Raw genomic sequence first — 24489 nt, 5'->3', positions numbered from 1 at the left:
TTAACCAAAACCCAAAAATATGGTCCAGAAAGACCACCAAGGATACTACAATTTTGCCTTGGTTATTTTTGCAAGTACATGCAACAATATTTAAGTCATACTTGTGGCAAGTTAGGAAAAGTGAACTGGAAAACAGTAAGAAAAAGTGGACTGTAGTATGAGTGAAGCTTGCTTTCCAAATAGTAAGCTAAATTCCTTTATTAGTGCTTTATGTAATAGAGCACTTGCACAACCTTTTCCCCTGTCACTGACTTTGCTTCTTTCAAGTTTCACTCATAGATATTTAAACTTTTTCATCTGTACTACGTGAAAACATGGCCCTGTTTGTACTTATAGAAAATAGCTGTTGTGCTATACCTTTGTAAGTAAGCTGTGGTTTCTACACATTTAAAGCAGGTCTTTAGTTATGGCTTGCTTCTTCTCTGGAATAGCTAGCTGCAGTTAGCTAAGCCTAACTATTAGGTGTGATTATAGAGACAGAAAGCTGAAGCCTTGCAAATGTCTCTTAGGCAGCCATCTAAATGCCAGCTTAAAGTAGCTAACACACGTTAGCTTAACCTGTTTCAGTTTGAAATCCTTATGTTTTATTTTTGTTCCTTAACATATTTCCACTTGAATTATTTTTATTATAGTTTTATTAATTTGCATTCTTTCTTAATACGTTATTAATCAGCTGCATTGAATTTTTTAGCTTAAATTCTAAAAGTCAGTTCAAAATTAAGTCTTATGAGCATCCTTGTTTTTATCACCATTTCATCTTAGAAATAAATTCTTTTTTTTGAAGATTTGTTTATTTATTACGTATACAGTGCACATCAGATCACATTATAGATGGTTTTGAGCTACCATGTGGTTGCTGGGAATTGAACTCAGGACCTCTGAAAGAGCAGTCGGTGCTCTTAACCACTGAGCCATCTCTCCAGCCCCTAGAAATAAATTCTTAGCCACCCATTTTTATATATAAAAGTCTATGGATTTTTAGTAATATGTAGTAGAAATATTTGAATAGTTATATTAATTCTGGAGTGACAAGACTCAGAGGATACCTGAATTCATATCATTGGGAAAACTAGTGAGCAAGTATGTTTAATTTGCATTAAAATGCTTGTATATATTTTTACTTGCTTCTGAGTTCTCTTGCTTGTGTTGTGCTACGTGTTTTGTTAATGTCAGCGAGATCTGCAGCAGCTGAGGCTCTAATAGAAATCTGTTCTACCACTTATAGCATCATTTCGAGTCTGTTTTCCTCTCCTATTATTTGTCTCATATGTTTCCTAGGATGAATTAATTTGATGTTGTGTCATCAGTTGAGTAGTTCATGCTCTATTTATTTTCCCCATAGAGTACTTGTACTTTTTTTCCTTTCTCTAAGACTTTTCTGTCTGCTGAGACTCCATCCAGCTTCGTTCTGATGCTCACTGTGTGATCTGTTTACCCAGTAGAATTATAGGGACAAAGTAAATACATAGGTAAAATGAGAAATTGTGCTCAGTCTGTTGCTTTTATGAATGTGTTTTCAGTCTTCAATTGACTTAATACAGTGAACGTTTTAAAAAAAATTAATGAGTAATTTACTAATACCTCCAGGCTGGAGAGATGGCTCAGCGGTTAAGAACACTGTGTGCTCTTCTAGAGGTCTTGAGTTCAGTTCCTAGCAACCACATGGTGGCTCAGAACCATATATAGTGGGATCTGATGTCCTCTTTGGGCATGCAGGTGTATTTGTAGATAGAGTACTCATACATTAAATAAATAAATCTTAAGCAAATCAAAACAAAGCAAAAAACCTAATCCCTTGTGTAGCAATGCCTGAATTTTATCCCATTGTAAAATAAAGACTGACTTTATTTAATTCATTTGAAAATTATCTTATACACATTCAGAATTACTTGACTGCTGTGATTATGTATACTTAGACTAATGAAAGTATAAATTAAAGCTAATAATAATGAAAGGAAAGTACCTAAGAGCTAACTACTGTGATTGTTATAATTGATCCTAAATGAAGGTAGAAAGGGAAGTAATGTAGTATGTTATTTTCACGGTCTTATAAAGGGAAGTGGTATAGTTTTTAACAGTTCATTTTTGTTTTGGCCTTTCTGGGGGATCAAATTGCATGTGCGCGCATGCATACGTGTGTGTGTGTGTGTGTGTGTGTGTGTGTGTGTGTGTGTGTGTGTGTGTGTGTTTTCTAACGTGAAGGAGCATGGTCAGCCTTAACAGTACCTTCTATAGACTTTTCTAGTCAATGGTACACTCCTGTACTGTCTCATCCCTCATCACTGCAGTTTTTTCTGTAGAACAGTGAAGCATGGTTAAACATTTGATGCTACTTAAAAATTGACCATGATGGAATTTCTTGAACTTTTTGACTTAAAGACATATAAGATACCTCTTATTTCAGGTATGCTGTGTGGGTAGTATATGTATATGTTCAAGTGTACACATGTGCATGTATGTGGAAGCTGGAGGCCTATAACAGGTATCTTCATTTGCTTCCCACTTTTTTCCTGAAAAGGGGGTCTCTCCCAAAACCTATAGTTTAGTGACTGGCTAGGCTGACTGGTCAAGGAGCTCGAAGGGATCTGCTTGTCTATTTCAGTGATGCTGGAGGCACAGATGTTTATTGGCTGTACCTGTGCTTTTATGTGCCTCTTCCTGCTTGCATGGGGGCAACTTTACTGACTGAGCCGTGTTTTCACCCCCCTGAGGAGCTTTTAATAGACACTGTGTAGCAGAGTTGAAACTTGACCTGCCTCTCCTGAATAATAATGATTTAACAGACCAGATGTACATGCTACCAAATTGATGATTTTATGGCTAAGAGTACAATAGATTTTGTTCAAATTTTGTATCCTATATTATTTATCAGTAAAAGAGGGATATTAAAAGTATTTTTACTTCTTGGTTTTACTTTACAAATTTTATAAAAAATGTTTTGCATAAAGACTGAGGATTTCGTAGCTACCTAAATAGAATCAGTTGCTTTTGTAAATCAACAATCAACTGTATTTTATTCATTTCCTAAAAGTGAAGCATAAAGACATAACTAAGAGGAGACATTGTTAAGTTCAATTTTTTCTTTTTCTGTTCTTTAGTTAAATAATATAAATATGTAGCTGTACATCTGATAAACTCTTTCTGCTAGAAAAATGAACCAATGAGTATATCTGAAGAAATCTATTCTTGTCTGTGTATGTTTTGGAGAGCCTTTGATGAATTTAGTGTGCCTATCTCTGCTAGCCTGTAGGATCATTGTGATGAGTATGGAGAGGAAAGAGACCTACCCATTCATATTTTTGGGTATTCGTTTTTCAGAAGTATCTCTGTAAGTGATTCTTAGGTGCTAGGCCTTGTTCTGTCCTCTTGGAATGAATAGGAGAACGGAGAGATAGAAGGCTGTAGTAGTAAAAGTAGTCCAGTGCTAAGAGAGCTAGGTAGGAAATACACCTAAAAATGGCCGGATTGATGATGCAAATTTTTACGTAAAAAGTGCTGTGAGTACAAAAGAATTAGTCACAATTATTAGCTGGATATGGCAATAGGGGAAAGAGGACTGTCCTAGGCAAAGAAGATGCCATGCGTAAAGCTGTTCAGGAGAGGGATACACTGAAGAATTGAATTCAGCCGACATGGATGTGTGAAAAATGAAACCAAGAAGTATGAAGTTTGTAATTTGTGAAGGACATAATAGCCTTGTTAAATTTGAATTTTATTCAGAAGATGCTTGTTAAACATAAAGAGGATGTGTAAAGCTGGTCATGGTGGTGTATGCTTGTAACCCAGCACCCAGGAGGCAGAGACAGGTTCCCCCAGGAAAGCTGGCCAGCTAGAGTACCTGGCATGAGTAAGCTTTGCATTCATCAAGAGAACCCCTTTTCAAAGAAGAAATCAGTAATAAAACAAGATACCTGAGGTCAACTTCTGGCCTTCATACATATGTGAAAACACACATACATGCTACCCACATACATGTGCACCACACACACATATGCATTGCTTATGTCGATCTCATTTTCCTTGTTTGTTCATCTGTTAATATGCCTGTGAGTACGTAGCTGGTCAGCATGGATGTTCAGGTGTGTGGTGTCCTGGCTTATATTCTTGGGAATGTACTTACGAGTGGTACCATTGGATGGTATGGAGATTCTGCTTTTGATTTTTGAAGAAAATTCATCTTATTTCCACAGGAATTGTGCTACTTTACTGGCCCACTAGAAGAGTATAAGGATTCCTTCCTCCCCTACCTATCCTTCCTAGCTATTACTGTTGGAGGTTTTGTTTTGTTTTGCTTTTTTCAAGACAGGTCTCACTATGTAGACACAGGCTGGCATTTTCAAACTCCCAGACATCTGCCTCCTTTTGCCTCCCAGTGCTGGGATGAAAGGAGCATGCATGCTACCATGCCTGCCTTTTTTGTTTATTTGATGCTAGCTGGGGCAGCTCAAGATACGATGGAGTATTGATGTGGCTTGCGTTCACTATTCTCTGACAGCTAAGGACTTTGGATAGTTTTCTCATTTACTAGTCATTTGTATTTCTTATTTTCAGAAAGGCATTAAATTAATTTACCAGTTTATTGTTAGGATGCTTTGAACTTTTGAGATATATATATCTCAAACTATATATATATAGTTTTAAAATATAGATTCTAGACAGTTACCTTCATTCAGATGCATAATTGACAAACATTTTCTCCAGTAGGCTGTCTTTTCACTCTGCCAGTTTCCTTTTCTATGCAGAAGCTTTCTAATTTCATCTAGTCACAGTTGTCAGTTCTTGGAGGCTTTTCCAGAAATATTCTTGCTGATGTAGATACCTTGAAATGTTTTTATTTCCTTTCCTTGTTCAGATTCAGGGCTTCAGATTTGACATCAGGGCTTTGAATCCGTTTTAAATGATTGTATTGCAGAAGGGTTGGTAGAGATCTAGTCTTGTTCTTCAACATGCAGATATCCAGTTTCCAAGCACAGTTTGTTGAAGAGGTTATCTTTACTCCAAGTGTATGTTGGAGTTATCTATGTGCGTTTATTTCATTGGTTTGTGTGTCCGTTTTGTGCCAGTATACTGCTGTTTTTATTATTAAAGTTTTGTACTACAATTTGCCATCTGACCCCTACTGCTGCTCTTAATGCTTGTGATTGCTGTGGCCGTTTGAGGTCTTTGTACTTCCATATGAGTTTTATGGATGTTTTCTAGTTCTGTAGAGAATGCCATTTAAATTTTAGTAGTGTTACATTGAACTTGTAACCTATTTGGTCAGATAGCTATTTTCATAATACTGTTTCTGTGAATTCATGATTATGGGAATTCTTTTTATTGTCTATTTATTCTTAAGTTTCTCTTTTTGAAGTTTTAAATTTTTTCTTGTATTCTTTCACTTCTTCGCTTAGTTTTATTACTGGGTATTTGTGTTTGGAGTTCTTGTGAATGAGGTGTTTCCTCTGGTATCTTTCTCAGCAAATTTTTATTGGTATGACAACTACTGATTTTTGAGTATGAATTATATACCCAGGTACTTAGTTGAATTTGTGTCATAGATGTAAGAGATTTCTACTAGAAATTTTAAGGTCTTCTGAAATACAGAACTCTGTTGTCAGAAAATGGGAATAATGTCTTCCTTTCCTGTTTGTATGTCTTTTATTTCTTTCTATTGCTGTACTGATCTAGCCAAAACTGTAAGCACTGTATTGACTAGAATTTAAAGACATCTTTATATCATTCATGATGTTAGGGGCAATGTGTTTTTTCTAACTTGGTATAATGTTTGTTATTTATAGTTTTTGTGATGTAGAGGCATGCTTTTTCTAGTCCTTGTTCTTTCGGAGCTTTTATTATGAAGAGATGTAGAACTTTGTTAAAGTCCTTTTCTACATCTTGTGAGATATTCATGTGATTTTTGCACCAAGTATAGCATTACATTTATTTATTATATATATTATATAATAAATTATGAATAATGTATTTATTATTTATATGTATATAGTAAATCTCTTGTGATTCTCTGTAATGATATAAGTTTAATCATGGAGTATGATTCTTCTTAATGTTTTTCAATACAGCTAGAGAATTTTTGCATCTATATTCATCATCTTTGTTTCCTTACCTAGCTTTGGTATTGCTAACATTTTCTTCAAATATTGAATTTGGTGTGGTATCCATTTTCTGTTTTAAAAAAAGTATTTGAAAAACATCAGTGTTTAGTTCTTTTTGATTTGGTTTTTTGTTTTCTCCTTGATTAATTTTATTAATTTATTCAGATTACAACTCAATTGTTATCCTATCACTTGTATCCTCCCGTTCCTCCCACCCTCCTGCTTTCACTTTATGCCCTTCCCCTAGGTCTGTGACCAAGGGGGACCCCCTCACCCACTATATGGTCATAGGCTATCAAGTCTCATCTTGGTAGCCTGCTTATTCTTTCTTTGAGTGACCTCAGGCCTCCCCATCCAGAGGAGGTGGTCAAATATGGAGCACCAGAGTTCATGTCAGAGTCAGTCCCTGCTCTCCACATAACTGTGGAGAATGTCCTGTCCATTGGGTAGATCAGAGTAGGAGTTTGATGTTTACTACTTGTATTGTCCTTGGTTAGTGCAATAGTTTGAGCAAACCCCCCGGGCCCTGATCCAACCATAATAATGTTCTTATTGTAGGTTTCTAGGACCCTCTGGGTCCTTCTATTTCCCCATCTCTTATATTTGTCTTACCTAGAGTGTATATACTCACTTATAAGTGGGCACCAGCCTAAAAGGCATTTCCCACGGAAGTCTTCACTTACCACTAGATGGGGATAGATGTGAGGACATCCCAGTGTTCAGTTCTTAAAATTCTGGGAGAATTCAGCAGTCCAATCGTAGGCTTTTCTTTGGTAGGAGACTGTTACTGCTTCCATCTTGTTGCTTATATATGTTGCTTAAATCTTCCAGATTAAATTTTTATAGATGATACTATATACATATAATTTATTCATTTCCTTTAGATCTATCATTTAAAAATACATGCTTTAAGAACATTCCCTAAGGATCCTCTAGATTTCATCTATTGTAATACCCACCTTTTCACCTCTAATTTTATAGTTTTGGTCTTCTGCTTCATTATTTTGGTTAATTTGGCTAAAGGTTTGTCAATCTTGTTTACGTTTTCAAAGAACCAGCCCCTTTGTTTCATTGATACTTTGTATCACCCTAGTCTTATTTTATAAATGTGTCCTCTTAGCTACTTCTTCTACCCGTTGGAGTCTTAGTTTGTTTTGTTGAACATGTCTCAGAGTTCTATCATGTTGTTGTCATGCTTGTTTATTATTTTTCTGTTTATGCTTGAATATAGTATTTTTTTCCACTTTAAATCCCTGATATCCTTTCTTCTGCTTTACCTGGTCTGTTGGTGATATTTTCCACCCTTTTACGGAGTTTTTCATTTCCAAAGTCCACCCCCACCACCCCCCTCCTCAGGCTCTGTGTTCTTGCTGTCTTTATGTTCTACCTTGCTGAATTTTGTATCTGTTCCCTGAGTTAATTTTCTTATTGTAGACTTGTCCTTCTGGGAACCAGTGGTTGTTTTTAGATGAGACTTGGATTGTTTGACATTTCAGCTGTTTCACTGGCTTATGGTGTCTTGGATACACTGTGCTGCCTTGCCTTTTCCTGTTTCTGTCTCGTGAGTTTTGTGTCTGCTGCTTATCTCTCTTTTGTATTTCAGGTTGTTCTTAATGAGCAGCCTTCTCTGAGCTCAGCTCTAGCACTGCTCGGGGAGAACAGAACATGCTGATATAACAGAGGAAATTTAAAAACATACATGATAGAGATGTGCACTTAATGTCAGCGCAGCCCAGTAGTGTGAGGAAAATAGCAAGAATAATACAATGTTCTGTAAAAGTAAAGGAAGAGAACAGGGAAAGAAGAAAACAAAGGAGAAGTAGGGTTAAAATAAGAAACGTGGAGAAGAATATTATGAAGAAAGAAAAGAGCTAAACAATCTGATTTCTAATAATGAGAAAATGTATAAAAACTAGACAAATATAAGAACTGTTATAAAAATAAAAACTAGCGCCTTCTCTTAAACACAGAAAGTAAAATTCAGATATTGCTAAACGCATAAAAGGAGAACAGTGGAGATGCAGAGAGAGAAGAAGGTGGAATGTTGGAGCACTTTATGAGTCCTAAACGTGGAGTCTTACATTTAGTGGTGTAGACATTTGTAACTTACCCATGCTCTTGTAAATAACCTGTAACCCATGTTCCCATCGTCCTCTAGTTACTAATCCCATGCGGAAAGACAGGAATGTAGGAAGACTAGCTGGGAAGATTCAGCAGAAGTGGGAGTGGACGAGAGAATAATGGGGGTGAATATGATTAAATTATATACCTGGTGAAAGTGGCACAATGAAACCTATCATGCCTGATTAATATATGATAATAAAACCTTTTAAAATATAGATTAAGATATACAGAATACTGCACAGTCTGTAAGAATAGAAGTTTCATCAGAGAATACAACATTAAACCTAGACTTAATTTGGTTATTGGGAGAATGGAAGTGACAGACATTGAGGTTATTGTTAAGTAAGTACCTTCTTGTAGACGTGGCCAATCAATAAAATGCTATCCCACGTAAAAATAATAGAATTGATATCTTCAGGTAGAGGAAGGCTGGTAGGTGGGGGCGTCTCTTGAAGCTGTTGAGTCCTGTTTGTTTGTTTGTTTTTAACTCTTCAGATTGGTGCTGAGTCTGGACTGGTCAAGTGTAAGGTTCCCAACAAAACTGTCTTTCTTTTTAGTAGCTTCTATTCTTTATATAGCAGAAAACTGTTAGTCATCCTTAGCTTCACAGTTTTTGTACCACAAAGATTCTTTCCTGATCACATCTGTTTTGTACACTCTGGGATGTCTAAATGTTCTAGCCAGAGATGAAGCAAGCACAGCAGTCAGACCTATACAGCTGGACCAGCCTTCTACTAGTTGTTTGTTTTTGAGACCTGGTCTCTCTATGTAGCCCTAGCTGTCATGGAGCTGATATTACCTAGACAGTCCTTGAACCTACAAAGAATCATCCTGCCACTGCCCCTGTAGGCTGGCATTAAAGGCATGCATCACCATACCTGGCCAGCATTAAATTCTGCTGGAGGCTGCAGATACCAAGTAGTCACTGATTTTTAAGAGTTCTCAGTCCTTGTGGCAGTGAACCTTGTGGCAGATACGTGATTTCAGAGGCTGGCCTATCAGCTGATGAGTGGCTTGGGCTTCTTGGAATCCACAGTAATGCTTAAGTGATAGGCCACGCTCTTAGAGATTGAGGGTGGGGCTACTGGCCACCTTACCCTTTACTGCTCAAGCTGAGGCTGCTGATTCTGTCTCTCTCTGTGACTGCCTGCTGTAATTATCTCTCACTTAAAGCTGTGTGTTGGGTTGGTTCCAGGCTCCTGGGCCTGTGATTGCTCCTTGTTATCAGGCTCCCAGGGTAATTTAGTCTTAAACACTAGGTTCCCTCTCAAGCTGATACCTGGCGACAGCACTTTGAGGCATGGGGAGTGGCAGAAAGGACCTCTACTGATGACTTGTTACACCAGAGAAATCACTAGCTAACTACAACTCTGAGCTACTTTTGGGGTTTGTGTAAACTGTGTGTTGGTTCTTTGGGCAGGATTGCTGGTTTCCTTTAACCAAGGTGTGCTTGCTTAACTTTGGATGGCACTGATGTACCCCTCCTCCCTGGGAAAGCTGTTCAGGGGCTTTGACCCTCCTCCCTGGACTCTGTAGGATTTTCTTTTTGCTGCATCTGTGCCATTGGCCCCATCACTTTGTGATTTCAGTATTCTTCCACTCTATCTCTTTGGAATGGAGTCTAAATTTTGTTTTCTTGACCCTTCTGCAGGGAGTCACAAAGAAGCAGTTAAAATCTGTCATTTTACCCTGGAAGCTTAAAGATTACTTTGATAAAGACTTGATTAATGAGGGAGAAGTATTAGTCAGAGACAAATTATTAAAAGTTTATACATGAAGCTGGCTCTGTTAGCTCTTGTCTAAAGTTGTAACACTTAGAAGGCAGAAGGAGGATTGCCCCAATTTCAAGGCTTATAGTCTGAGCTACAGTGTCTTTAAAAAAAAAAAAAGTCTGTAGCTGAGTTGCATGAATGGGTAATGGAGATGAATGAGTAATAGAGATAAGAAAAATGAAACAATTTATAAGTAAAAAGTAGAGTTTGGTTGGGTCTGGAGGCTAGGAAAGGAAGAGTGCAGTTGCCATCCCAGTTTGATGTGTTTGTGCCTGCCTGACCATATCTCTAAAATTAGGTTTTAAAATGTCCCAGTCTTAATAGATAGTAGTGACCTCCAGTTCCACTGCAGCTGTGCGTCCATTGTAGTACAACTCCCTGAGCTCACCATCATTAAAAATGGGTTCTATAATGATAGTTGGCCACTGTAAGCAAAAGGAAAAAAATTAAAGATACTAGTGTGCTGAATGACTTCCTAATTGTTCCAAAATCCTTTATGGTTGGGAAGTTTTTATTTGAGCCTTAGGAATGATGTTATTTTGAAAACCTGGGTCAAGACAGGTATGGAATCACAAATCATGCAAAAGACGAATGAAGCCTGGTATTGTTAAGGAAAATGAAAAGAATAATAGAAATTGTTGTAATAAGTAGTGTGATGTCTTTGCATGCATAGTGTCAGATTCAAATGTAGATAATACTGACAGAAAAAAAAAAGTATGTAAACAGAAGTGTCTTGCAGTGTTAGCAAATGACCATGGTTAAATGGCAGAACAGTAATGTTCACTTCACAGACAGGTCTCAGTGATATTGTCTGTGTGTGTGACCTTTCTAAAACTAGTCTCAGTCTTCTGTATCAGGTCTTTAACAATGAAAAGTTAATAACGAACATAATTGAATGACTATTATAATTCCATCTTTTCTCTATAGTTTTCTGAGGTGCTGACATCTGCAAAAAGAGCATTTGTAGAAGGCTGTTCTGATTGTTTCTATTAAGTAAATAATTCCACCCTCATTAGTTTAGGAAGTTTCCTGGTGAGTTGCATTGGTATGAATCAGTATGATTCATTTATTGTGATCTTCTGTATTAACAATACAATTTCAGTAACCTCTCCAAAGATTTTAATACTCAGAGAAAATGTGATACAAGTAATGTCTCTATTAGTGAAAATTAAATTGAAAATCTACTTTATCTTGGTTAAAAGACAACAAAAGCTGGTTGTGGTGAATCATATCTGTGGTCCACAAGAATACTGTTTTAGTGTGGGGTTTTATGACACCTATCAAGTATATTCTACTTAGAGTTTTTAGAGTATGTAGTCAATTATGTATTTACTAGCTTAGGCTCAATAAACTCTGACAAAATACTCTTTCACCTGTATGTGTGTGCTTCTTAATGAATGTCTTTGAGAAAGCTGGTATATATGTGTTTTGGTATTTCTGGTATATTTATTCTTATGTATATTTATTGGATAGTTGGCTATCTAGTATTATGAGCCTGTGATGTACTTTCAGTAATCATGCATTTGATAAATAAAATAGAGATCTGAAAGGTAGCAGTATAAGTAGTTTTATGAATTTTTTTATTTGGAAAATATTAATTTGTTTTTTAAAATCATTGTCTGTGAGCTGGGCTAGTGATGCAGAGAGAGCCACGACTGTATGACAGACTCCTGTCCCAACCCCCTTCCCCACAATTCCTTGATGATGTAGGTGCTGCTACTTTGAGGCCTGTTCTGTCTTATCTGACTATAGGATGGCTTCTTTTGGAAGGTGCTGTAGCCTTTCTCCTCCTGTCTTCTGAAACTTGGTAGTGAAATTATAGTCAACTTAATTTCTTAAAATATTAACTAAGATAAGGATTTTTTTCTTACAAGTTAGAATGTCAGAGCAAATGTTTTGTAAGCATTTTAACAGTAAACTGTAAGACATTGGATTATGTTCTGAAATGCGAAACTTGAGATTATCTGTCATTTTTATAAATTTTCTTGTAAAGATGTTAGCCTAAAGAGCACTGATATTTCAGTCTTCTAGTTTGGCTATAGTTCTAGAAATGCCAGTTGAATAGACCCAAGCTTTAGAATTTGACTTGTGAAATTTGAAAAAAAAAATGTATTTGCTTAGTTGATTGATTCGGGCTTCTCTATAGCATTGTGCCTCATTTTTCCTTTGTAAATTACCTCTGCAAAAGGCTGGCTACAGTGGTGATAGCTACCACTCCTAATCTCTGACTATATGTATTGATTCTGTTTCAGCCTGATAGTTAAAGAGACAGTGCCATTTTCCATTTCATAGTTGAGGATGCTGAGATTTAGCAAGATGAGGGTGTGGTCCTCATGCACATGCTGTTCACAGTGCTATAGCTGGTTTTGGGGTTGGATCCATCTTAGTATGGAGTGACCAGCTGATGCCACAGGTGGAGAAATTGTGTAGGAACATGGGGAGTGAGGTAAGCTTACAGAATACAGCTTTTCAGTGTCACCAGCTGTTTTCAAAGGAATTCTCAGTTTGAAAGCAGACACAGAAAAGATGGAGTTATGATAAAGAGGAAATGAATATAAGAACCTTAGGAACAAGGAAAGTGTGGGATATGTGTATCTTTTCTAGTTTAGAATTAAGAGGAAATAAAAGAATAGGGCAATTAAATGAGTTTGTAGGACCATCAATAGTTTAGGAATTTTTGTTATTTTTATCTGTAAAGTTTTAGAATTTCACTGATTCATAGCTATATTTATTTATTCTGACAAGTAGGTAGAGTGCCTGTTCCGTGTCAGGTGTATCAGAGAGCAAGATGAGATTCCAACTCTTATGAAGCAGTTTTAGTGGAGGCAGAGTATTAAGAACACAACAGATAAATCAGGAAATAAAAACTAAAATTACACCAAGAAGCCAGATGTAGTTGTGTGCCTTTAATTCTAGCACTTGGAAGCAGAGGTAAGCAGATCTCTGTAATTTCATTCCAGGATAGCCAGCACTACACATGGCTACTGTGTCTTAAAAATAAAAACAAATTAAACGCAACACAAACAACTTATGTAAAAAATAAAAAATAAAATACAACATAAAAATTGTTTCTGCATGGAAACTTTAGATGAGTGATAGGAAAAGTGTGTCTAGAGGAGCTCTCTGGGAATCTGAGAAGGAAGAAGACAACCACAGGTGAAGTAGCGTCCTAGCCAGTGCCAGTGGATGGTGCAGAGGCCTGCTGTGTAGGAGCTGTGAGCTGAGGGGTAGGAATAAGAGATTAGTGAGCTAGGCAGACATTAGGTTATGTGGGGCTTTAGCATATGGGGAAGGAATATAGCTTTTTGTTCTAAGTTAAAGGAGAAGCCAAGAGTTGGACTTTTTCAGAAGGGAATTATCACAGCCAGGTTTATATCTTGAAAGGAGTTCTCTGGATGCTGGGTGGATAATGTAATTTACTTGTGATGCAAGTCAAAGCAGAAGACTAACAGGTTTTTGCTCCTAGGAGAGGTCATGTTGTTTTGCTGCTGGAGTCCTACTACTAATAGAGGTAGTGAGAACTGATGAGGTGGGGACATATTTGGGGAGTTTCTCAAAGGACTTACTTACAGATTAGATGTGGGGTCTAAGCAACTAGGTGAGTAAATGGTACTGTTGCTCCTTAGAATGGGCAGTGTAAGGTGGAAGTCTCAGTGATTACAAATTGGAGGAGGGAAGAAAGTCATGTGTAATGTGCCAAAGAAGGTGGGTGCACAGGAGGAACAGATGGAACTGATGGAAACCTCAGGGTAGGAATTAGTTTCTAGAAAGAAGCAGAAAATAGAAGCTACAAGATGGGAAGGAAATCAAAAACACATGTTGGATGGCTTTGATCTACTAATTGTTTTATGTTCCTCATATTAACTTTCTAATTTAAATACCTTAATCTTTACTTAGTATATATGATCCTGTATGTGTGTTTGATAGATGTATATTCTTTCTTTCTCTTTATAAAACAGGTTGTAAGTTCTACAAATGGAGAGCTAAACACGGATGACCCCACGGCAGGACGTTCAAATGCACCCATCACAGCCCCTACAGAAGTAGAAGTGATGGATGAAACCAAGTACGTTTTTGTTCTGGTTATTTTGATAATTTTTTTGGTTCATAATTTGCATGTTTGGACCTTATAGTCATATTCAGTTATTCCACACACCTCCCTCACTGTAGAGAATAGAGCACACAAAAGAAATGATGTAATTGATTATCTTAATCACTATTTAAAATAGTACTACTTTAGTAAATACCTTCTTAATACAAACATTGTTATTTAGGAACTATGCTCCAATTTTCATTTAAAATTAATAGAGTGTCAGGTTTTGATATTTAGGAACATTGCATGGATATTATTGCTGTATTATTACTTTTTAAAGTTAGTATAAGCACTTGGCATTGTAGGATGCTGCATGTTTAATGTTACTTTAAGATTAATTTTTAAGAAGTAAATTACAGTAATGGTGCTTGGAAAAATTAAGCATGAAAAACAATGTGATCATTTAATTATGGGCTATTTTTGATGACTTCTCTCTTTCTTCCTCTCTCCCTTTTTCTTTTCTTTTTGTTTTTCTGTGTATAGCTGCCAGAAAGTATTGAATATGTGGTGAGTTCTCAAGTGTAGGCAGGCAGAAATAGCTCCATTGACTATAATTGTAAATTGCAAAGATTTAGCATTATTTAATATAAACAAAGAAACAAAAATCTTTCTAACTTAGAAATTACAATTGGTAAAACAAAATTAATTGATGATAATAACATTAGCTTTGAAAAGCAAGAAATAATTGTTGAGGAGCTGTTTTGCCTGCTGCAGCTTTTTTTGCTTTAAGTGACATAGTTTGGGGCAATTCCTAACTGCGTAGATGGTATGCCAGCCTGCTTGTGCTTATGCATTTGTTTTGTAACATGGACGTTTTTGTTACTTTTTAAACAGAATGCTAAGTTTTTGAGTTAAACTTTATATTTTTTTGTTTTCAACTTTTGAATACATAATCCTCCCCCTACAGTGTCACTAAAATTTTATATCATTTACTAACCAGTACTTTAAAAATCCTAATAGTTCTTAATAATATTCTCCCTTGGAGAAGTGATACTAAATTTTTGTTACTTTTTGGTGTTTGCCTTCCACTGCAATTCTGTATTTAGATGCTTTTCTCGATTTCAAGACAAATTTTGAGTCAGCTCTGCAGTGAATAAAGTCATAGATGAGTTAGTTTTAAAATCCATCAGTCATCTCTCTTATATCTTTTTTTTAAAAACCCTCATTTACTAGTTTAAAACTGAGAAAATGCGGTGGGTATTTCTTCTCAGCAAGAAGTGATCCATTTCAATCAGTTTTCATTTTAGAATTTATTGACAATCTGACCAAATTTAGTATATTTCAAGACATAATTAGTCTGCTATTTACTTGCTTGTTATTAAATAAAAAATTGACCACAATGGCTTGTGTTTGTGAATTTTAGGTACAGTGCCAAGGGCTGTTATTACATAGGGTGGCAGTGTAGCAAGTCCGTGTGTACACGTGGCAAGTCGGAGTGCACACTCTACTGCGGTTGAGTGTTGCTTGTCTCGTTCTGCTTCTGCTGTGTGGTACTTCTTAAAGGCTTGTTTCCCTTTTTGTAAAATGCTGCTACTAGTATCCACCTCATAGGGAGTTGAGAAAAACAGTGGACGTGGTAAGACTCAGTTGTTTTGTCTATCATGTACAGGGCTCTGTAGTTATTGCCCACACCTATTTATTTCTTCTTCATTAGCTGCCAGTGACCTTGCTCATTTTGTGCTCTTCACAGGAGTATGCTCGTTCCATCACTGTTCCACAGTCATTGTTAGGCCTGGCTATCTGTGTTCACATCATTTAGAGAATAGCCTTTGATCTAGTCTATCCATTCCTTATATTTTCATTCAGTGCTTACACTGTTGAGATTTCAGAAATACCTGGTATCACAAACTAGCAGGAGGGATTGCAGTTGCATTAGTAGATAGTAGTACATGGTAAAGCTTTCAGTTTGTAAAGAAGAGGATTGCTTTCTGACTGAATAATCAGAGAATGTTTCATAGAGGTGCCTTTCCAGAATGACGTAAGTTCTACTTAGTAGTGATGCCTTTGGTATGTGTGCAGATAGGCTGGCTCTCCTCTCCAGGGGCATTGGAGGTCAGTGGTGAAGACAGTGATGGGATTGCTGTTCCTGAAGGGATTTTCCTTCACTGTTTGGAGGATTATGTCCAGATTTCTTTCTTGTTCTTTTTTAATTTATTTATTTGTGTTTTATGTACATTAGTGTTTTGCCTGCATGATTGTTTGTGGAAGGGTATCAGATTTCCCTGAACAGGAGTCACGGATAGTTATGAGCTGCCATGTGGGTGCTGTTAACTGAACTCAGGTCCTCTGGAAGCGCATCCAGTACTCTTAACTGCTAAGCCATCTCTCAAGCCCTGTGTTCAGATTTCTTGACATGACATCAAGGCTTACTTAGTCTTGTCACTTCCTGTTTTTTCCCAGCTCCAATTTAATTCTGATGCTATACATTTTACTACTGTTTGTTAATCTGCCTATTGTTTTCTTTATACATCTCTTACATCATGATGTCTTTCTCAGTGTATAGAAAATAAAGCCTTTTTTTAATCTATGGATTCCCAGTGGTTAATATAGGAATCCACAATAGGTTATCACTAAATAATTCACTAAAGCAATTTACCATACCATGAAATAAATGCATTATTATATCATACAAAGTAGTGAGTTTGAAAATATATGCCAGGTGAAAGAAACAATATTGTTACTTATTACACAGCTCCACTTACAAGCTTTGGACAGGGCAGTAGTAAGGTGCAGAAAACATACTAGTGCTTGTCTGTGGTGTAGGAGAAAATGGGAGAGACTGCAGAGAGACAGCAGGGCTCCTTTAAGAAATGACAAGACTTTGAAGTTAGGGAGTGGTGATGTTTTACAATTCTATATACAATATACTATTAATCTCTGCATTGTACACCTTATGAGGACAAATTTATGACATGTAAATTATACCTAGGTAGATTAGTGTTAAAAGGAAGCAGCAACCTTTTGTGTTCAGTAAAACTTTGTTCTAGTTGGGTTACAAGAGTCTTCAGAACTTCTCTTCATTTAAACTCTGCATTTGAACTCTCTTTAAACATTTTTTTTTTTGCCTTTCTTTTAATCAGATTTATTCTTAGCATTTCTGCTATGTATTGTTCATATCTTCTGAGACCTAGGAATATGACATAACTTCTTTTTCTGGATTGCACCCTTTTCCCTTCTAATATTTGCTGGACAAATTATTGTATGTTTGGTCGTTGAGTGATTATGAAGATGTTTCAAAGCTTACATACCATTAGAACAGACTTGAGGTACACCTTTAGTGTTTTCAGCCCTACATATGTAAGATTTTGTGTGTGCTTGTCCGTGTCCATGTGTGTTTGTGTGGGGTGTTGAATCTAGTGCTTTGTACATAGAAGGCAACTGCCTTATTACTGAGCTATACCCAGCCACTGTAACCAGTATAGAAGAGAAAAAAGGGTCATAACGGGATTTGAAAAGACCGTGTGCTGTGCCCTAGTGGGAGGTCATGCTTGCCCTCCTTCCCTGACTTGAGCTCTTGATCTTCTTGATTTAGCTTACATGGTGAGATTAGAGATGTGGTCATCATAAAAGAAAACTTGTTGAAAAGTTTTAAGTGATGGTATAGGCAAGGTGAAAATTTCTAAACTAACCTAGCTTGAAAAAGACGAGAGAAGGTTGTGTCATTTTAGATAGACAAATTAATTGCAAGTGGATAGAAAGGAAAACATAGGAGACGGGATTCTAGGTGTCTCCTTGAAAGATTTACATACATAGTCTCTCTCTGATCTGAACTCCTGCCCAGATGACAATTTGTCCCTTACGAAAATCAAGAAATGCAAAGATAAGGAATTTCACATATGTATTAATTTTAATATAGAATACTTATTCACCAAAATAACCATTAGTTGCCTTAGATGGTGTTTTTCTACATGCTCATTGAGCCAGGCCTAGAGCCTGCTTTCCGGAGCTGTGAGTGGGTGGCATAGGCTGGATGCAGGAATGGTCTCTACCAGACTTGATGCTGACGAGTCACTGTAGAGGGGTAGGCAAGACCCTCCGATCCAGCCGGGAGTCAGGCTGCGCTTTGATTGAGAGAAGGAAGTGCTGACTATAGGTCCAGGAAACAAAGCATGCAGTAGGTGACAGGCCAGTGAGGGAGGTGAGTGGAGAGGTGATGGCAGCAGCGAGGCGGAGGCTCACCGCCATGTGCAGATGAATTGTGACGGCCTGCATGTCCACATGGTGCTGTGTTCACATCTCCTCACTTGTTTCTCTTCCCATTTGTTAAATGTCCATTCTTTCCACTGTAAGTATTACTGGCCACAGCAACTATGCGAAGTGTCTTAACATTTAAAGAATGTGTTCCCAGTCAGTTTTTTTCAAGAAAAGCATCATAGTAGTCTGAAGTAGTCATTTTGTAGTCTATGGTAGTTTGTGCCTCCTGGATAATTCTGTAGATTTAGAACATTAACGACAGTTTTAATGTTCTAATGAACTCGGAAATACATTAACTTCATTCTAGTGTGAAGGGAAGTAGTAAGCCAAAATCACTTTAAAGTACATGCAGACAAAAGACAGTGATATGAGAACAGTACTGTTTCAGATTGGGTGCTTGGAGACAGGAGATAAATGCGATGACAATTTCTTCATCATCAAGACTATGAATCAGCTGGTTTTGAAGTGACTTTTATCATAAAACCCAGCAGGGGTAAAGTGTCAGTTTACTTCTTTAATACCCTTGCTTTGTGGGCTGTTGTACTCATACAGCACACGTCAATGCTGCCCTCTAGTGGTAGTTGCTTTAATAGCATGCCATCCTTTTTAGTGGGATTTATTTTAAAAGTTATGTGGATAACTCTTTAACATTGTTTTTGAACTTAAAGGACCCGTGCCATTAGAATTCATCTTAAATTTGTATTTAAATTCAAATAAATGTTTGGACATAGTATCCTATTCAGTGATACTTACATTAGAAAGAAAGGTTATTTAACAAATGGGAAGAACTTTGCTTGCATAACTAAAAGCAAAACCAAAGAAATAAGTGAGGGCAATGTGGCTACAGCACAGTGTAGACAAGTTGGCAATTAAGAGCCTATTTATCAAAACTAGTATTGCATTATTTTTTCCATTGTAAAGGCTTATATAACTTATTAGTAGAAAAATTTAGAAGCAATATTCTTTGGAGCTTGCTTGAAATGACAAATGAAAATAGATAGGAACATTTAATACCGTGACCTGGATCTTTATATTAAACAACCTGAATTTTCACTGAAATATCACTAGGTTTGTAAATTTAAGTTTAAATATTTGGTCTATTTCTTTTAAATAATTTTGTTTTTTGTTTTTTGTTTTTCATTTTGCCTTTTACCCTATGGATATTTTCTAGTAATTGAAAGGTTTACTTGGATAATATTTTACCCTCTCTATTTGAGACAGGGTCTCATGTATTCCAGGCTGAACCCAAACTCTGTGTATTGGAGGATGCCCTTGAACTCCTGACCCTTCTGTCCCTACCTCCTGCTCAGTTTAAGTGGCACTGGAGACTGAATCCAGAGCTCTGCCCACTGAGTAGTATCCTTTTTACATTTAAATTTTTGAAAATTTATGTATCTGAGATTTGAAAAAGCATTAGGCTTATATAGTTGAAAGTAAACATGGCTGATTTTTCAAACTTCTACAATCTGTGATACTTAACTGTTATTTTATGGCAGTGGCTCTGATTTAGGCCCATGAGTATTTCATCACACACAGACACAGACACACATGCACTCACGTGCGTACGTACACACACACACACACACACAGAGGCACGCGATCATTTCAATTTTTTCCATTTACCTCAGTGAGATAAAGTTCATATCTAGATACTTTTTACCTAGGGAAAAAGACAAGGACTGAATTTTTGGTTTTTGAATTATTTTTAAATACTATATATTTAAAATAAATTTTCGACATATAGTTTTTTTTAATTATACAATGGATTTGCTTGGCTGTAAAAACTTACAAGCTTTGACTTGTAAGTGCTAAAAAATAAAAAAAGGTAAGGCTAGAGGATCAAGAATTCAAAGTTATCTTCAGGTACATTGTGAGTTTGAGGCCAGTCTGTCTCTAAAATCTTAAAGTAAGTGCCAGTCTTAGTGTTGTACTTAGTCTTTTTCTATTTCTGTTTCATAAATATGGTAGAACATACTTGCTGGTCAATATTTGCCTTATTTTAGAATCTAAACTGATTTGTATTCAATTTAAATCCCTAGAAATAGGTTCATTATTGCAGTGGCCTCAGGAATCAAAACTATTAGAAATAAAGGGAGAACCCATGTAAATGAACTTTATAAAAACACGCCACAGAGAAACTGTTCAATACCCTGAGTAAAGGGTGGCAGATCAGTGGAGAGTCATAGTGCTGTGGTTTTTAGTTCTTGGAACAAAGCCTTTTGGACTTACTGACTCCTTTTTATGTTGCACAGAATGCCCTGCTGTACCCAGAAGGCATGCTAGTAGGACGTAGCCATAACTGCCATGGGGTCACTAACACCAACGCTTTGCTGATGCGCTCACTGTCTATTCTGCACGAGCCTGTTGCTTTTGATCACCACCTCAATTACTATGATAAAGTCAATCTCTGATAGCTTTAGTGTTTTTATAATAAAAGCATGCTTTCTTTATCTACAGGTGCTGCTGTTTTTTCAAACGAAGGAAAAGGAAAACCATACAACGTCACAAATGACTGGACACAAAAGATCCTGGGGAGTTACTTACATGTTCATATGCTGTCTCATGATTAAAATCATCTCTCTAGTGACCACATACATTTTCAAGGACTCACTCTTGAAACAAAATGTCACTTTTCCATATTTCATTTTGTGGTTGTCTTACATTCATTTTCTCCCCTAATTTAACTTTATGGAAGCTTTAAGATTTCATCAAAACTTGAGTGCTTTGGCCGCCGTTGACTGGAATGGACCAGTGAAGTGGTGTTGATGAACACAGTCCCACAGGACATCTTCCAGAAGCGTTTCTGCTCTAGAAACCAATACGGGTGTCCACCTGTCAATTAGTTGCACCTAATTTGACTTTTTATGTTTTCTATAAAAGCATAATCAAACAAGAAATTTCTTCCCTATGAATAATGCAGCAGAGAAAACAATTGCCCAAATATTAAAAACAACTTTCTTGAACAGTTCCTATTTTGTGACATCTGCATTGATTTCAGTAAGACTGATGGTACTGTTATTCATGAATCATATAGCCATTCTCTGTGACGTCATGGTACAGTCACTGCCCAGAGGTACCAAGGAAAAAGCATTATGGGATTGGCAAGCAGTGGCGATAGATTAATCAGAAGTGTGGGAAATAGGAGCTCAGCTTCTATTGCGCCACTGTGTGAAGTACAGTTGCAGAAGTGGAGAAGTACTAATACCATCTGTATAACATCACTTTGTGCTTCCAGATGATATATGCTAGATGGCAAGAAGTGATTTCTGGAGATGTATGTTGGAGTTTAAAAAACACACTAAGGAAGGGAAATAAATGTGAAATTTGTTGTAATGCATAAGGCTGGAGCCCTTAAGCCTACCACCGAATGGCCACATTCTCCCAGAAGCAGAAGCCTGGGGATGTGCTGTCAGTGCTGGCTGTTTGTTATGTTGCTGTTCTAGTAAAGAAAAGAAACATACTCCCGGCAATAAACACTGGGTCACTCTGGTGCCCTCTGTGCACATTAGTCTCTTGTATTCAGCTTTGCTAGCTCTATGAAATTTCCTGTCTTGATCATCGTGTCGATGACTGCAGAGTGTTTGGGAGAGAATGGGCTGGGCGCTTTGCCTCCATAGCTTTCACAGTGCCTGCATACAAACAACGTAACAGTTCTGTTATTAGCCAAGTCCATTCCACTTTGCAAGTGTGCTTTGTTTTAAGCCATAAGGATACAGGCATATATATTATTTATCACATTCTGTTAGCCAGACTGTCAAGAGTTAAAACAAAAAGACTGGCTAGAAAGATGTTGTTGATGACATCACATGCTCATCTTTCACTGGTAAAGCTGTTGCTCCTTCCATGCACTCTCTTCTCTGTCTTACATGTGAGCCTTCAGGTATGCTTATTTATTGTTTTCTTTTTTCTTTTTTTTTTCCCTTTTGTCTCAAGGTAACATTGAAAAGATATATTAAAGGAAATGAATCCACATTTTTTTACTTCATTATTGAATTTATAGGTATTTAATTGTATTTTGTAATTTATTTTTCTTATTAGCCAAAAGTTCAATGTGTTGCTTTTGATGAATTGGGCACCTATATAAACATCACAAATCAGGACATTGTTTATCTTTTTCTTTTTTAATTTTATGAGTGATCTTTTTTCTTGATTTTAAAGACCTATACTCAACCTAGAAAATATTTGTTGTATAATTTGGTCAACAGTTTTCATTCTGTTTGTATACTGTCATGATGCCTAAACTGCAGGAGTTAAATACTGAGTTTTTGGTTTTGTTTGCTTTGAGCAAGGTAGATGGATGTTTTGGCCATTTATAATGTGAAACCACTTCTTTACAGTATTTGACCAAATTTGTGTGTCTATGATATTTGTAAATACATGCAATACCTGTATTTCTTATCATAAGCCTATTTAGTTTTATTCTCAGTAGGGATTTTTGGACTGTACAGTGTTTATATGATCTGAACTCCTTATACATAAGAAGGTGTGTATATTAATCCAATTATGGACTTAAATATTTTAAAGTATGAATACCCTTATTTGCTGCAAAGGCCAGTGTGTAGACATTTGCTTTTTAGCAATATTTTTAAGTGCTCCATTTTAGTGCCAGAGAACAAGTCTTTGGTGCACAGACTGGTCAGTAATAGGTAAGGCAGGTATGTTCAGGTTAAGCCAACAATGGTTTGCATTTTTATGCTTCTTTTCTGTCAACACTAATGAAGTCAACATTGCCTGAATGTCTGAATACTGAAACACAGCCCTGTTTAAAAGTATGTAACTGAAAAAGAAATAAATAAAGGTAGTTTTTTTAAACTCGCTCTTTCCCCTTTCCTCTAACCATGAGTGAACTAATGCTATTCAGTGCTGCACAGTGATTTAAAAATTAACTTCTCTTGGTTTACTACTGTAAGAGGCAGAGCAGAAGGATCCTACTTTTGTCATTTGTTTCTGTTTTTGTTCTATTGGAGCACAGTTGTAAGGAGCACATAACAGGAAGGATCCAAGCTTGCTTTGTTTTCATTGTTTTAATGTATATTTTTTTCTGAGTTTCTTAATAGAGCAATTAGTTAAAGATGTCTTCTAATAACTTAAGGGAATAAACAATAATTTTATTTCTTTTTTGAAAATGAAGTCATGCTATTTATAGAAGTTCGCTGTTAATTAATTTTAAGTGAGTAAAGTCATTGCAGATAGGGAACATATATTTGCAACAGTAATTTGACTCCTCATTATGGTAGGTCCTTTAAGCACTTTTACCAAATGGTGTTAATGGAGTCGTTTTAAAAATAATTTATTCAGATTCCATCTTGATTGTTTTCCCCTCACTTGTATCTTCCTGTTCCACCCTCTTTCACCCTATTCCCCTCCCCTAGATCTGTGACAAAAGGGGACCTCCTCCTCCACCAATGGAGTCTTGTTTATTGAAGGATGCTGTAGGCAAGATAAGGCAAGGAGAACCATTTAGCCTGTGACTAGTATGCACATTGTGCACCAGAGATGTTATGACACAGAATGGAAGAGTGTGGACTAGGGAAATGTCTCGGCAGGTAAGAGTGCTTCCTATATCAGTGTGAGAGTGTAAGTTCAAATCCCAGGAACCCTTGTAAAAAGCCAATGTAATTAAGCATGCACCTTTTTGCCTGGCATTGTGTCCTGCTGTGACTGGAGGATCATTGGACTGGCTGGCTGCCAGTCTAGCTCTACTTTCAACAAGAGACCCTGCCTCAAATGGATGTGGGAAGTGACAGATGACCTCTTTTAGTGTGTATGACTTAGTTAGGGTTTCTTTCTATTGCTGTCATGAAACACCATAACCAAAGCGACCAGGGGAGGAAAGGCTTTATTTGACTTACAGTGCCACAGCACACCGTTCATCATAGAAGGAAGTCAGGACAAAAACCAAAACAGGGCATGAACCTGGAGGTAGGAGCTAATGCAGAGACCGTAGAGGAGTGCTGCTTACTGGCTTGCTCTTCATGACTTGCTTTCTTATAGAACTCAGGACCACCAGCTAAGAGGTGGGCTTACCTGTGGGGCTCAGAACCACAGTGGGCGGGGTCCTCCCACATCAGGCACTAATTAAGAAAATGCCTTACAGGCTTGCCTAAAACCAGATCTTACAGAGGCATTTCCTTAACTGAGGTTCCCTTCTCTCAGATAACTTTAGCATGTATCAAATTAACATAAAACTATCCACCACAGTGTGTGTAGA

General features: G+C 36.9%; 1 protein-coding gene across 2 annotated transcripts in view; it reads left to right on the top strand.

Moving 5' to 3' along the window:
• The window catches only part of CSNK1G3 (casein kinase 1 gamma 3), a 169605-nt gene that overhangs the window by 63395 nt on the left and 81721 nt on the right, over window positions 1–24489 (top strand). For both annotated transcript variants that reach the window (XM_084780854.1, XM_084780853.1), the window contains exons 12-14: window positions 13951–14057; window positions 14568–14591; window positions 20736–23824. In XM_084780854.1, coding sequence (XP_084636980.1) covers window positions 13951–14057; window positions 14568–14591; window positions 20736–20790 — 186 coding nt within the window. In that variant the 3' untranslated portion in view covers window positions 20791–23824. The remainder of the gene's footprint in view (window positions 1–13950; window positions 14058–14567; window positions 14592–20735; window positions 23825–24489) is intronic.

This window comes from Acomys minous, assembly GCF_964271855.1.
Source record: "Acomys minous genome assembly, chromosome: 4".
Classification (NCBI taxonomy): Eukaryota; Metazoa; Chordata; class Mammalia; order Rodentia; family Muridae; genus Acomys; species Acomys minous.
This window is presented reverse-complemented; position numbering and strand designations above follow the sequence as displayed.